A 14,984-nucleotide genomic window follows, 5' to 3' on the forward strand; every position below is an offset into this window, starting at 1 on the left:
ACTATGAGCTCACCAACAGTATAACATTGCATATGTAAGAATGTTTTGAGGTTGCTAACGGGAAGTGAAGCACACTGCTGAGTCCCCAGCCCCCTGTCCTTGTACTACCATATGACAAGTCTTGCCTTGTACCTTGAAACTGCCTGTATTTGGTTCCTTGTGGATGAAACGTCCTACAGGATGTTTGCTAATGTGTTAATCATTAAAGATTTCAGTTGTACGACTGTTTTTTTTTCATCCAGAACAATAAAACAATGTCTGCATTCTTCTCTTTCAGAGACAATGGTGAGTATTAGGAGGAATTAAGAACATGAATGTTCTCCTCTGTAACCGATTTGCATCACAGTACACATGCAGTATCCTTTTTGCAAGCAATATCCTTTTGAGAGTTGTTACGGTATACATTCAACAAACTAATTTCATAAAGCACTAGATTGCTGGAAACAAAGTGTTTTTTTTTTTTTTTTTTTTTTTTTCTTTTTAAACAATTAGAAAATCTTAGACTAACGCCAGAAACCAGTTTCAAATTGTTGTGTTCACATTCTATAGGAGGATATGACTGAGGCGCTGTGCTCACCGGGACAGCTTTACACTTAGAGATTGTATTTTTTTTTAATTTTTTTTTTTAATCAAAGCAAATTACGTAAGCCCAAATTAAGTCACAGTTGTCACTTGTTGCTGCCTATTATCTCGACTTAAAAGATGAACAGTGGAAGGGTTTGTTGCTCTACGTGTTTCTGTTCCACGTGTATTTGTAGTACACAGACCTGTTTCAATAGGAAATAAACCACTGGCGTATTTATTTAACATCAGGCTGTTTGGTTGCTATTGGAAGGGCTTTACAAGCAAGATGACACTGTTTGTTTTAGTTCTCTTCAGTTTTCATTGGGGTTTCATAATTAAGCCCTTGTTAAATCCCTGGTGAATGCAAGTCCTTCTGTGTAAATGCTAGGCTAGAGAGTGGAATGTAGTCCACTCACCATCTCCCACTGACTAAAGTTGGGAAAATGGAAAAAAAACTTTGCCCCATAAAGTGTCTTTGGCGGGTTCAAATTTCTAAAAGAATTTAAATATGGTATTTTCTAAATCCCTTCATACATAATATTAATTGGTCTATTTAAATTGATGTGGGTGTACTGTGCTATCGTGAAAGGCTTTTACGCTGTACCACACCTCGGACGTGACTTTTTCAGCCCCACGCGCAGTTTGGGTGGATTTGCTGGGTACTGGGAAATTCAGTTCGAACTTACAATTGGGGGGGAAAGAGACAAGCGTTGTTTTTCATTCTTTTCTGTGCTTCTCTTGAAAGCTGAATATAGAAAAAACACACTGCTCTCTGGTCATGCATGCTTTGCAGAGAGGCTGGTTCTTCCACGGGCACTTTAGATGTTGACTGATGCACACACCAAGATTTGGCTTTTAGTTATGTTTTCAACAGTCAGTGTAGACCACTGTTTGAAAATAGAATTTGTTGTCTTTTTTTGAAGGATCAATTTTTTGAGTGGCCCAAAAGTATAAAATACTGGAGACATTCCTTTTAATTTGTTTTTATGAATCTTAGACAACATGCTTAATAACGCCTCCTTGAGAGCTCATACTTACTATGGTGATGATAGGAAATTCAGCCACTGTGCTTCAAATGGTGTAGTATTATAACAGTTACTTAGGCAAACTTCATTGTTTTTTATAAATACTGGGGTAACAAGACATCTGTCAAATTTTAGCAGATGCCCACTATGCCCACCTGTTGGTTCGCTTGCCTCTTGTAGAGGTGGACAACTGATTCGTTTTCATAAGGAGAGTCTGCACCTTTGGTTAACAAAAATAATAATCTAGATTGGTTGGGTGTCTAACTACAAATGAGGCTCTAGTAGTTAAAACAGTGGCCTGTAGAGCATCTGTAATGTCATCTAATGCTTCTCAAGTAAGCTGAGCGGAATGTTTTTAGCTGCTAGTCCAATTTTGATTTAATGTTTATGCCACCAACATGAACTATTTTGTCAATTACCATAGCTAAAGGAACCATGTGCCTGAAAACTGCATCTGTTAATGGAAGTTGGCCTGTTCCAGTTGTAGCTGCACTCTTATTCATTATATTGACTGTAGCTCTTTATTGTACTGACTCAAAACATTTTAATTTGTTTAAAATATCCGATTCCTGACGATCTGTTGCAAATTTGGCATTTTGTCTTTTCACGCCTGTCTTATCAGCTGGATTCTCTGAGATTGGGTGCAATAAGCACAGTATACAGTGTAATACAGACTCAATTTTTAGTATTTCCATTCTGTTGGTATTTGTGTCTGCCATTTACCTGCTTTTGTTTAGGGACTTTACTATACACATTAAGTTCCAAATTCAGTTTTCATCAGTTCTTAATAGTAACTGTTGTGACATGCAGGGTTTATGTGGAAAATATAAAAGCAAATGGTCTGAAATGTCAAAGGATGGGAATAGACAGTGAAAGAAACAGCTTAAATGTAAGCCTTGTTTACTTTATGTGCAACTTGGATTTATGTCAGACTTGACTTTGGGCTCGGCATTAATTACCAGATGATGGAACTTGTAATGATTTAGTTTTCCTTTGGGCTTGAAGGATTTTCTTACATGAAGCACTTTCATTTTCAGTTAAATCTGCTTTTCCTTTTATAAAATTGTTGAAATGGTGCTTTAGTTTGTACTGGAATGTATTCATAAAGTAGCCCATTAGGCTAGTAATGAGATTTACATTACTAATGTGTTTTTCCTGATGTAGGTGCTTATTCTATGCTACCTGCTGAAGTCCCCCAAAATCACAAACATGCCATTTGTGACCTAACCCAAGCTGACCGCCTTGTCATCTATGATTATGTGCTGGAAGAGACCAAGAAACAAAGATCCAGGGCTAAAATGTCTGCAAATGACCCTGACCTTTTTGAAGACTTAACTGCGAAAGTTAATCAGGGTAAGGCTATTGCAAGTTTATTTTACCATGTTGAACAGATTTGTATAAAAGAAGCATTTCAGTTAAAGTTACACTGATCGCAGTGCAATCTGTCTTGTTGCTAATAAGGAGATGATTAAATATTTTTTTAAACATATTTTGGGCTGCTTCTTGAGATGTAGTTGTAAAAACAATATCCCCCGTTGTGATGGAAGCCACTTGTTTTCAAAAGTCCAGGTCACTGTTCATTCTGTTAGATCTCTAATATTTTAATTGCAGTTGTAAATAAATGACTTCATGCCTATTGCAGGGTGCCAAAGTACTTGATCGGACATGCAGCAAGCCACACCATCTAGAAGTACTCTGGAAGAACAATGCTGTTCTTGCAGTGAGGCCAGTGTAGGAAGTGTTTTGATGTTGTGTGAGGAGAGCGATGCCCTTATCCTGTCTTGGGTCACACCACTTAACACTGTGGTGGTGGAGGACATGAGTCGTATATAGCATGCAAAGTTTACATTTGTTGGCTGCTATTGTTATGCTGCAGGTGTTTAAAGCCGTTTTATATAGACTACTGAGTCTTCAACACACATCCTATTCTATATACAGCAGTCATTCTGTAAATCCTAATGTGTCTTAAAAAAATAGCACTAGACAGCTTCTGAAAAAGTGCATCAAGAGCATTGTACTCTTGGGTCATGTCTAAGAAATGATTTATTATTTTGTGCTGAATGGCTTCCTTCATTGAATGGTCTTAATTTGTATGTCACTTTCAGGCCGAATAATCCCTCTGATCAATCTTGTTTCAGTCAGTCAATCAGTTATTTGTTAAGCGCGCTAATCCCCTGGAAGGGTCTCAAGACGCTTGGTGGGGGGGGGGGGGGGGGGCGCTACTGCTCTAAAAATTAAGTCTTGAGATGCTTCCTGAAGGTCAGAAGGACCTTGGTTAAGCGTAGGTTGATGGGGAGAGCGTTCCAGGTCTTGGCGGCGAGGTGGGAGAAGGATCTGCCACCGGCTGTGGTACTGTGGACGCGGGGAACGGTGGCGAGGGCGAGGTTGGCGGAGTGGAGCTGGCGTGTTGGGACGTGGAAGTTGAGATGCTCATTGAGGTAGGCAGGTCCGGCGTCATGGAGAGCCTTGTGAACGTGGAGTTTTCTCTGGAGCTTGGCTGTTGTTCCTGCATAGAGTGCGTTGCCGTAGTCCAGTCTACTGCTAACAAGGGCGTGGGTGACCGTTTTTCTGGTTTCAATGGGGATCCATCTGAAGGTCTTGCGAAGCATGCAGAGGGTGTTAAAACATGAAGATGAGATGGCGTTGACTTGCTGGGTTATAGAGAGCGATGAGTCCGGTATGAAGCTGAGGTTGCGTGCATGGGTGGTGGGCGCTGGGGCGGCTTCTAGAGTGGCAGGCCATGAGGAGTCGTCCCATGCTGATTTGTTGGAGCTGAAGATGGTGATCTCGGTCTTATCAGAGTTCAGTTTTAGGCGCCTTTCCTCCATCCAGTTGGCGATGGCGTGAAGTCCGGTGTGGAAGTTGTTCTTGGCGGTGGTGGGGTCCTTCGTGAGTGAGAGGATCAGTTGTGTGTCGTCCGCGTAGCAGAGGATGTTAAGGCCGTGGGATCGGACGATGTTGGCGAGCGGCGCCATGTAGACATTGAAAAGGTTGGGGCTGAGAGAGGATCCCTGTGGAACTCCGCAGATGGTCTTGGTGGCTATTGACAGGAGCGGAGGGAGACAGACTCTGAGATCTGCCGGAGAGGAAGGATGTGATCCAGTCCAGGGCGTTGTGGTGGATTCCAGCATCGTGGAGGCATGTACGAAGTGTGTTGTGACAGACGGTGTCGAAGGCTGCAGAAAGGTCAAGGAGGATGAGGGCCACGGTTTCACTTTTGTCGAGCTTTCTCCTGATGTCATCGGTAGCAGCGATGAGAGCGGTCTCGGTGCTGTGGTTCTTGCGGAAGCTGGTCTGGGAGATGTCGAGTAGGCTGTTGTCCTCCAGGAAGAGGGATAGTTGGCTGTTGACTATCTTCTCGATGACCTTTGCTGAGAAGGGGAGTAGGGAGATGGGTCGATATTTTGAGGTTTTTGGGGTCGGCCTTGGGTTTTTTGAGCAGGGCGTTGACTTCGGCATGTTTCCAGCTCCTCGGGAAGGTGGCGGTCTCGAAGGAGCTGTTGATGATGGTACAGAGCTGGGGAGCAATGATTTGGCTGGCTTTATTGAAGACATGGTGAGGGGAGGGGTCGGCGGGTGAACCGGAGTGGATGGTGCTCATGGTCTTGGTGGTTTCCTCGTCGTTGGTGTGGGTCCAGGCACACAGTGTGTTTCCAGTGACGAGCACGAGGCTCCTCTAAACTGTTTGGGGTATTTTTGTTCTTCATTATCTGATTGATTGTTGTTTTAGAATTGATGAGGCTTGGCTCAAATTATTTCAATAAAAAGGACTGTACTTGGCTTTAACCATACAGTCAGTCTCAGAACTGAACATTCTTTCTATGTAACCCTTCAAACATTATTTGACTTTGAGAAGTTACAAGCACACAGCGCTAACATGTAGTAGGTTTGCTGGATACAAATGTTATCTAAACCTACTATTCCTTCTACTCTGGATGAGTTTGACAATCATCATCAAAATAGTTTTCTTCTTTGTAGCTGGACAGTTGGACCTTTTTAACTGTTGATGTGCATGAAATTAATCGAAGAGCATATTTGTTATCTTTTGTTGTTTCATACCAGACGGCGAGCAAAAGACCCCTAAATCTCATCTGGAATTGCTGGCAGAAATGAGGGATTATAAGAGACGACGCCAGTCCTATCGAGCAAAGAATGTACACATAACAAAGAAATCTTACACTGAGGTAAGCCTTGCTTTTGTATTGAGTGATGGTACAGTTTGTGTTTTGTTTGCCATTTATCTCTGAAACAAGAGTATAATAGTAATAGTCCGTGTCGGAATACCCTCACGGGTGATAATGCACTTCATAAATATACATAACAAAACATGACCCCAACGGTGGTGTGCCTAATTGGGCCAAAGTCCCATGTTCAGTCTTTAGGCATTTGTTAAAAATCAGGTGAACTGTTTCTGCATGCAGTCCTTTAGACTAAGCATCCCAGAGCAGAGCACCCTAAATTGAGTTGGTGTTGTCCAACTTTTGTATTTCTGACTTTGGGTCTTTCAATCTAAGGAGCAGGCCCGGAATGCAAAGTTCACCTCTGTGACATTGTGCCGTGTCCCCAGAAAGCTCAGATAACCACGAAAAATACTTTGAATTCTACTGTTCTCTCAAAGGATAACCAATGCAATTTTTGTATTTCTGACATGATGTCCTGGTAGTGAGCATCCAAAAAGTGTGTCTGAGTAGCTTATAGAAGTCTTTATGATATCAGAAGGATAGTGGTAGCAGAGGCCATTCCAGTAAATATGGATAAAGCTCTGATCTATAAGGTCTGGTGATACGGTTTTAGGAAGATGTGATGTTTCATGAACTGAGGTAGTGATAGTATTGCTTTGAACTTTCTGATTTGGTTCCTGAGTAAGTGCTCATTATTAAAACAAATGCATGAACACCCACACTCCAAAGTTCTTAATTCTGGGTGGTGAAGTGAGGACCTGTCCCAAAAGTCACATAAAGTGATGACATGGGCTTCTGGGGAAAATGCTCCTACTTCTACCACTTTCTTAGCTTTGTTTACTGCCAGATTCCTCTCCTTAATGAGTCTATTGATGGCTTCAGCAAGGGAGAAACCCTCTTGGTCCTGTTTCATCTGACTTGTACCACAATGTGTGTTTATGTATTGGCATAACGTTGTTTTCTGTGAGCTACTGTTTATATAGCTTTTTAATTACAAAATTAAAATAAATTAAAAAAAAAAACTTGAGGTGTTCAAGTTGGTTCTTCAGAGTCACTCTTTAGTTGATGTGTCTTCTAAACAGTTCAGAAGCTGCCTCCAGTAAGATACGCTTCTGAGAAGCACCAGGTTAGAAGCCAACTATTTTTCTTATTTTATTACATTTTTAATTTGGAAAGACAAGTTGAAATTGGCAGCACTCCCAGAGGTCTTCCATGCTATCAAACTTTAGGAAGCTTTATTTTAAAAAGGGGCTATCACTGTCAGAAATGTAATTGAGGCACCTAATGAACCCGAATCCAATGTCCAATTAATAATTTGTAATTAGGGATAGGGTAAAACTACACGTTTGAATGGAAGATACATGTAGCACCGTAAATGCTATTCAGATTTTTTTAACTATTCTGGAACTAGTCTCTGCAACTGCAGTCAACAGGATGCAATCTCAAGGACCTTGAGTGAAGATTAAAATCCTTTATCCCTTTGGTGCTGGATGGGGCAGTCACAGGCATTGTAGTGAAGCGTTGTGTTCTGGATAGTGTATGCTTGTCTATATTTTCCCAGGAAGGGGGCTCCAGTTCCTCCACATCTGTTGATTCTTGGTCACTGTAAGGAAATGCCTCCTTGGCATGGTTGCCCCCTGACTTTTTGCCTTTGCTGATGCTATGTTTACAATTGAAAGTGTGCTGAAGCCTGCTAACCAGGCCCCAGCACCAGTGTTCTTTCCCTAACCTGTACTTTTGTATCCACAATTGGCAGACCCTGGCATCCAGATAAGTCCCTTGTAACTGGTACTTCTAGTACCAAGGGCCCTGATGCAAAGGAAGGTCTCTAAGGGCTGCAGCATGTCTTATGCCACCCTGGAGACCTCTCACTCAGCACAGGCACCCTGCTTGCCAGCTTGTGTGTGCTAGTAAGGACAAAACGAGTAAGTCGACATGGCACTCCCCTCAGGGTGCCATGCCAGCCTCTCACTGCCTATGCAGTATAGGTAAGACACCCCTCTAGCAGGCCTTACAGCCCTAAGGCAGGGTGCACTATACCATAGGTGAGGGTACCAGTGCATGAGCATGGTACCCCTACAGTGTCTGAACAAAACCTTAGACATTGTAAGTGCAGGGTAGCCATAAGAGTATATGGTCTGGGAGTTTGTCAAACACGAACTCCACAGCACCATAATGGCTACACTGAAAACTGGGAAGTTTGGTATCAAACTTCTCAGCACAATAAATGCACACTGATGCCAGTGTACATTTTATTGTAAATTACACCACAGAGGGCACCTTAGAGGTGCCCCCTGAAACTTAACCGACTATCTGTGTAGGCTGACTAGTTTTAGCAGCCTGCCACAAACCGAGACATGTTGCTGGCCCCATGGGGTGAGTGCCTTTGTCACTCTGAGGCCAGTAACAAAGCCTGCACTGGGTGGAGATGCTAACACCTCCCCCAGGCAGGAATTGTCACACCTGGCGGTGAGCCTCAAAGGCTCACCTCCTTTGTGCCAACCCAGCAGGACACTCCAGCTAGTGGAGTTGCCCGCCCCCTCCGGCCAGGCCCCACTTTTGGCGGCAAGGCCGGAGAAGATAATGAGAAAAACAAGGAGGAGTCACTGACCAGTCAGGACAGCCCCTAAGGTGTCCTGAGCTGAAGTGACTCTAACTTTTAGAAATCCTCCATCTTGCAGATGGAGGATTCCCCCAATAGGGTTAGGATTGTGACCCCCTCCCCTTGGGAGGAGGCACAAAGAGGGTGTACCCACCCTCAGGGCTAGTAGCCATTGGCTACTAACCCCCCAGACCTAAACACGCCCTTAAATTTAGTATTTAAGGGCTACCCTGAACCCTAGAAAATTAGATTCCTGCAACTACAAGAAGAAGGACTGCCTAGCTGAAAACCCCTGCAGAGGAAGACCAGAAGACAACTGCCTTGGCTCCAGAAACTCACCGGCCTGTCTCCTGCCTTCCAAAGATCCTGCTCCAGCGACGCCTTCCAAAGGGACCAGCGACCTCGACATCCTCTGAGGACTGCCCCTGCTTCGAAAAGACAAGAAACTCCCGAGGACAGCGGACCTGCTCCAAGAAAAGCTGCAACTTTGTTTCCAGCAGCTTTAAAGAACCCTGCAAGCTCCCCGCAAGAAGCGTGAGACTTGCAACACTGCACCCGGCGACCCCGACTCGGCTGGTGGCGATCCAACACCTCAGGAGGGACCCCAGGACTACTCTGATACTGTGAGTACCAAAACCTGTCCCCCCTGAGCCCCCACAGCGCCGCCTGCAGAGGGAATCCCGAGGCTTCCCCTGACCGCGACTCTTTGAACCTAAAGTCCCGACGCCTGGGAGAGACCCTGCACCCGCAGCCCCCAGGACCTGAAGGACCGGACTTTCACTGGAGGAGTGACCCCCAGGAGTCCCTCTCCCTCGCCCAAGTGGAGGTTTCCCCGAGGAATCCCCCCCTTGCCTGCCTGCAGCGCTGAAGAGATCCCGAGATCTCTCATAGACTAACATTGCGAACCCGACGCCTGTTTCTACACTGCACCCGGCCGCCCCTGCGCTGCTGAGGGTGAAATTTCTGTGTGGACTTGTGTCCCCCCCGGTGCCCTACAAAACCCCCCTGGTCTGCCCTCCGAAGACGCGGGTACTTACCTGCAAGCAGACCGGAACCGGGGCACCCCCTTCTCTCCATTCTAGCCTATGTGTTTTGGGCACCACTTTGAACTCTGCACCTGACCGGCCCTGAGCTGCTGGTGTGGTGACTTTGGGGTTGCTCTGAACCCCCAACGGTGGGCTACCTTGGACCAAGAACTAAGCCCTGTAAGTGTCTTACTTACCTGGTTAACCTAACAAATACTTACCTCCCCTAGGAACTGTGAAAATTGCACTAAGTGTCCACTTTTAAAACAGCTATTTGTGAATAACTTGAAAAGTATACATGCAATTTTGATGATTTGAAGTTCCTAAAGTACTTACCAGCAATACCTTTCGAATGAGATATTACATGTAGAATTTGAACCTGTGGTTCTTAAAATAAACTAAGAAAATATATTTTTCTATATAAAAACCTATTGGCTGGATTTGTCTCTGAGTGTGTGTACCTCATTTATTGTCTATGTGTATGTACAACAAATGCTTAACACTACTCCTTGGATAAGCCTACTGCTCGACCACACTACCACAAAATAGAGCATTAGTATTATCTCTTTTTGCCACTATCTTACCTCTAAGGGGAACCCTTGGACTCTGTGCATGCTATTCCTTACTTTGAAGTAGCACATACAGAGCCAACTTCCTACATTGGTGGATCAGCGGTGGGGTACAAGACTTTGCATTTGCTGGACTACTCAGCCAATACCTGATCACACGACAAATTCCAAAATTGTCATTAGAAATTCATTTTTGCAATTTGAAATTTTTCTAAATTCTTAAAAGTCCTGCTAGGGCCTTGTGTGTTAAGTCCCTGTTTAGCATTGTCTTTCAGAGTTTAAAAGTTTGTTAAAAGTTTGAAATTAGATTCTAGAAAAAGTTTTAGATTCTTAAAAAAATCTTCCTACTCTTAGCAAAATAATGTCTGATACAGAGATGAATGTGGTGGAACTCGACACCACACCTTACCTCCATCTTAAGATGAGGGAGCTAAGGTCTCTCTGTAATATCAAAAAAATAACCATTGGCTCCAGACCTACCAAAATTCAGCTCCAGGAGCTGTTGGCAGAGTTTGAAAAAGCCAACCCCTCTGATGATGACATCACAGAGGAAGAAATTAGTGACTTGGAGGCCAATGTCCCTCCTCCAGTCCTAAATAGGGAGAACAGGACCCCTCAAGTCCTGTCTCCAACTGTGTTAGTCAGAAATAGTGAGTCCCTCACAGGAGGGTCCCACATTTCTGAAATCACTGAGGATGCTCTCAGTGAAGATGACCTCCTGTTAGCCAGGATGGCCAAAAGATTGGCTTTAGAGAGACAGCTCCTAGCCATAGAAAGGGAAAGACAAGAGATGGGCCTAGGACCCATCAATGGTGGCAGCAATATAAATAGGGTCAGAGATTCTCCTGACATGTTAAAAATCCCCAAAGGGATTGTGACAAAATTTGAAGATGGTGATGACATCACCAAGTGGTTCACAGCTTTTGAGAGGGCTTGTGTAACCAGAAAAGTGAACAGATCTCACTGGGGTGCTCTCCTTTGGGAAATGTTCACTGGAAAGTGTAGGGATAGACTCCTCACACTCTCTGGAAAAGATGCAGAATCTTATGACCTCATGAAGGGTACCCTGATTGAGGGCTTTGGATTCTCCACTGAGGAGTACAGGATTAGGTTCAGGGGGGCTCAAAAATCCTCGAGCCAGACCTGGGTTGACTTTGTTGACTACTCAGTGAAAACACTAGATGGTTGGATTCAAGGCAGTGGTGTAAGTAATTATGATGGGCTGTACAATTTATTTGTGAAAGAACACCTGTTAAGTAATTGTTTCAATGATAAACTGCATCAGCATCTGGTAGACCTAGGACCAATTTCTCCCCAAGAATTGGGAAAGAAGGCGGACCATTGGGTCAAGACAAGGGTGTCCAAGACTTCAACAGGGGGTGACCAAAAGAAAGGGGTCACAAAGACTCCCCAGGGGAAGGGTGATGAGACAACCAAAACTAAAAATAGTAAAGAGTCTTCTACAGGCCCCCAAAAACCTGCACAGGAGGGTGGGCCCAGAGCCTCTTCACAAAACAATGGGTACAAGGGTAAAAACTTTGATCCCAAAAAGGCCTGGTGTCATAGCTGTAAACAGCATGGACACCAAACTGGAGACAAGGCCTGTCCCAAGAAAGGTTCCACTCCAAACTCCTATCCAGGTAACACTGGTATGGCTAGTCTCCAAGTGGGATCAACAGTGTGCCCAGAGCAAATCAGGGTCCACACTGAAGCTACTCTAGTTTCTGAGGGTGGGGTGGATTTAGCCACACTAGCTGTCTGGCCGCCTAACATGCAAAAATACAGACAGCAACTCTTAATTAATGGGACTAGAATAGAGGGCCTGAGGGATACAGGTGCCAGTGTCACCATGGTGACAGAGAAACTGGTTTCCCCTGGCCAATACCTGACTGGAAAAACTTACACAGTCACCAACGCTGACAATCAGAGAAAAGTACATCCCATGGCAATGGTTACTTTAGAATGGGGAGGGGTCAATGGCCTGAAACAGGTGGTGGTCTCCTCAAATATCCCAGTGGACTGTCTGCTTGGAAATGACCTGGAGTCCTCAGCATGGGCTGAGGTAGAACTAAAAACCCATGCAGCAATGCTGGGTATCCCTGAACTGGTGTGTGTGAAAACAAGAGCACAATGCAAGGCACAGGGTGAACAAGTAGAGCTGGAGTCTGGAAGAATGGCCCAGCCTACCAAGAGGAAAGGAAAGTCAGTTGGGAAACCAACTACAACACAGCAAAAGAAAGGGAACCTCTCTTCTCAGGAAGAAGTTCTGCCCTCTGAGGGAACTGAGCCTTTGGAGCTTGAACCTTACCAGGTTGAGCTCTTAGGCCCAGGGGGACCCTCAAGGGAGGAGCTGTGTAAGGGACAAGAAACCTGTCCCTCTCTTGAAGGCCTTAGGCAGCAAGCTGCTGAAGAGTCCAAAGGCAAGAAAAATGGAACGCATAGGGTCTATTGGGAAGATGGACTCCTGTACACTGAGGCCAGAGACCCCAAACCTGGTGCCACTAGGAGAGTGGTAGTGCCTCAGCTGTTCAGGAAGTTCATCCTAACATTGGCCCATGACATTCCCCTTGCTGGACATTTGGGACAAACCAAGACGTGGGAGAGGTTAGTCAACCACTTCTACTGGCCCAATATGTCCAACATGGTTAAGGAGTTTTGCCTCTCCTGCCCCACCTGTCAAGCCAGTGGTAAGACAGGTGGGCATCCAAAGGCCCCCCTCATTCCACTTCCAGTGGTGGGGGTTCCCTTTGAAAGAGTGGGTGTGGACCTAGTTGGTCCACTAGAACCTCCCACAGCCTCAGGAAATATGTATATCCTGGTAGTAGTGGATCATGCTACCAGGTATCCTGAAGCTATTCCCCTTAGGTCGACTACTGCCCCTGCAGTAGCCAAGGCCCTCATTGGTATCTTTACCAGAGTGGGTTTCCCTAAGGAGGTGGTGTCTGACAGAGGTACCAACTTCATGTCAGCATACCTAAAGCACATGTGGAATGAGTGTGGAGTGACTTATAAATTCACTACACCATACCATCCACAAACTAATGGCTTGGTTGAGAGATTCAACAAGACATTAAAAGGCATGATCATGGGGCTCCCAGAAAAACTCAAAAGGAGATGGGATGTCCTCTTGCCCTGCCTGCTTTTCGCTTACAGAGAGGTGCCACAGAAGGGAGTAGGATTCTCACCCTTTGGACTTCTGTTTGGTCATCCTGTAAGGGGACCACTTGCCCTTGTTAAAGAAGGCTGGGAGAGACCTCTCCATGAGCCTAAACAGGACATAGTGGACTATGTACTTGGCCTTCGCTCTAGAATGGCAGAGTACATGGAAAAGGCAACCAAAAACCTTGAGGCCATCCAACAGCTCCAGAAGTTTTGGTATGACCAAAAGGCTGCACTGGTTGAGTTCCAACCAGGGCAGAGAGTCTGGGTTCTGGAGCCTGTGGCTCCCAGGGCACTCCAGGACAAATGGAGTGGCCCTTACCCAGTACTAGAAAGGAAGAGTCAGGTCACCTACCTGGTGGACCTGGGCACAAGCAGGAGCCCCAAGAGGGTGATCCATGTGAACCGCCTTAAGCTCTTCCATGACAGGGCTGATGTGAATCTGTTGATGGTAACAGATGAGGATCAGGAGGCAGAGAGTGAACCTCTCCCTGATCTTCTGTCATCAGACCCAAAAGATGGCACAGTAGATGGAGTGATCTACTCAGACACCCTCTCTGGCCAACAGCAAGCTGATTGTAGGAGAGTCCTACAACAGTTTCCTGAACTCTTCTCCTTAACCCCTGGTCAGACACACCTGTGTACCCATGATGTGGACACAGGAGACAGCATGCCTGTCAAGAACAACATCTTTAGACAATCTGACCATGTTAAGGAAAGCATCAAGGTGGAAGTCCACAAGATGCTGGAATTGGGAGTAATTGAGCGCTCTGACAGCCCCTGGGCTAGCCCAGTGGTCTTAGTCCCCAAACCTCACACCAAAGATGGAAAGAAAGAGATGAGGTTTTGTGTGGACTACAGAGGGCTCAATTCTGTCACCAAGACAGATGCTCATCCAATTCCAAGAGCTGATGAGCTCATAGACAAATTAGGTGCTGCCAAATTCTTGAGTACCTTTGACTTGACAGCAGGGTACTGGCAAATAAAAATGGCACCTGGAGCAAAAGAGAAAACAGCATTCTCCACACCTGATGGGCATTATCAGTTTACTGTTATGCCCTTTGGTTTAAAGAATGCCCCTGCCACCTTCCAAAGGTTGGTGAATCAAGTCCTTGCTGGCTTGGAGTCCTGTAGCACAGCTTATCTTGATGATATTGCTGTCTTTAGCTCCACCTGGCAGGATCACCTGGTCCACCTGAAGAAGGTTTTGAAGGCTCTGCAATCTGCAGGCCTCTCTATCAAGGCATCCAAATGCCAGATAGGGCAGGGAACTGTGGTTTACTTGGGCCACCTTGTAGGTGGAGGCCAAGTTCAGCCACTCCAACCCAAGATCCAGACTATTCTGGACTGGGTAGCTCCAAAAACCCAGACTCAAGTCAGGGCATTCCTTGGCTTGACTGGGTATTACAGGAGGTTTGTGAAGGGATATGGATCCATTGTGACAGCCCTCACTGAACTCACCTCCAAGAAAATGCCTGTAAAGAAATGGCTCCCTGTTGCAGTTACCCCCCACTTTTTGCCTGATACTGATGCTGACTTGACTGAGAAGAGTGCTGGGACCCTGCTAACCAGGCCCCAGCACCAGTGTTCCTTCACCTAAAATGTACCATTGTATCCACAATTGGCACACCCTGGCATTCAGATAAGTCCCTTGTAACTGGTACTTCTAGTACCAAGGGCCCTGATGCCAAGGAAGGTCTCTAAGGGCTGCAGCATGTCTTATGCCACCCTAGAGACCCCTCACTCAGCACAGACACACTGCTTACAAGCCTGTGTGTGCTAGTGAGAACAAACTGAGTAAGTCGACATGGCACTCCCCTCAGGGTGCCATGCCAGCCTCTCACTGCCTATGCAGTATA

General features: G+C 45.4%; 1 protein-coding gene across 1 annotated transcript in view; it reads left to right on the forward strand.

The window, feature by feature from the left end:
• Window positions 1-14,984, forward strand: part of SNRNP48 (small nuclear ribonucleoprotein U11/U12 subunit 48) — a 167,940-nt gene that overhangs the window by 73,511 nt on the left and 79,445 nt on the right. The window contains exons 5-6 of the mRNA XM_069217070.1: window positions 2,754-2,942; window positions 5,652-5,773. Coding sequence (XP_069073171.1) covers window positions 2,754-2,942; window positions 5,652-5,773 — 311 coding nt within the window. The remainder of the gene's footprint in view (window positions 1-2,753; window positions 2,943-5,651; window positions 5,774-14,984) is intronic.

Source organism: Pleurodeles waltl, chromosome 2_1 (assembly GCF_031143425.1).
Source record: "Pleurodeles waltl isolate 20211129_DDA chromosome 2_1, aPleWal1.hap1.20221129, whole genome shotgun sequence".
Taxonomy (NCBI): domain Eukaryota; kingdom Metazoa; phylum Chordata; class Amphibia; order Caudata; family Salamandridae; genus Pleurodeles; species Pleurodeles waltl.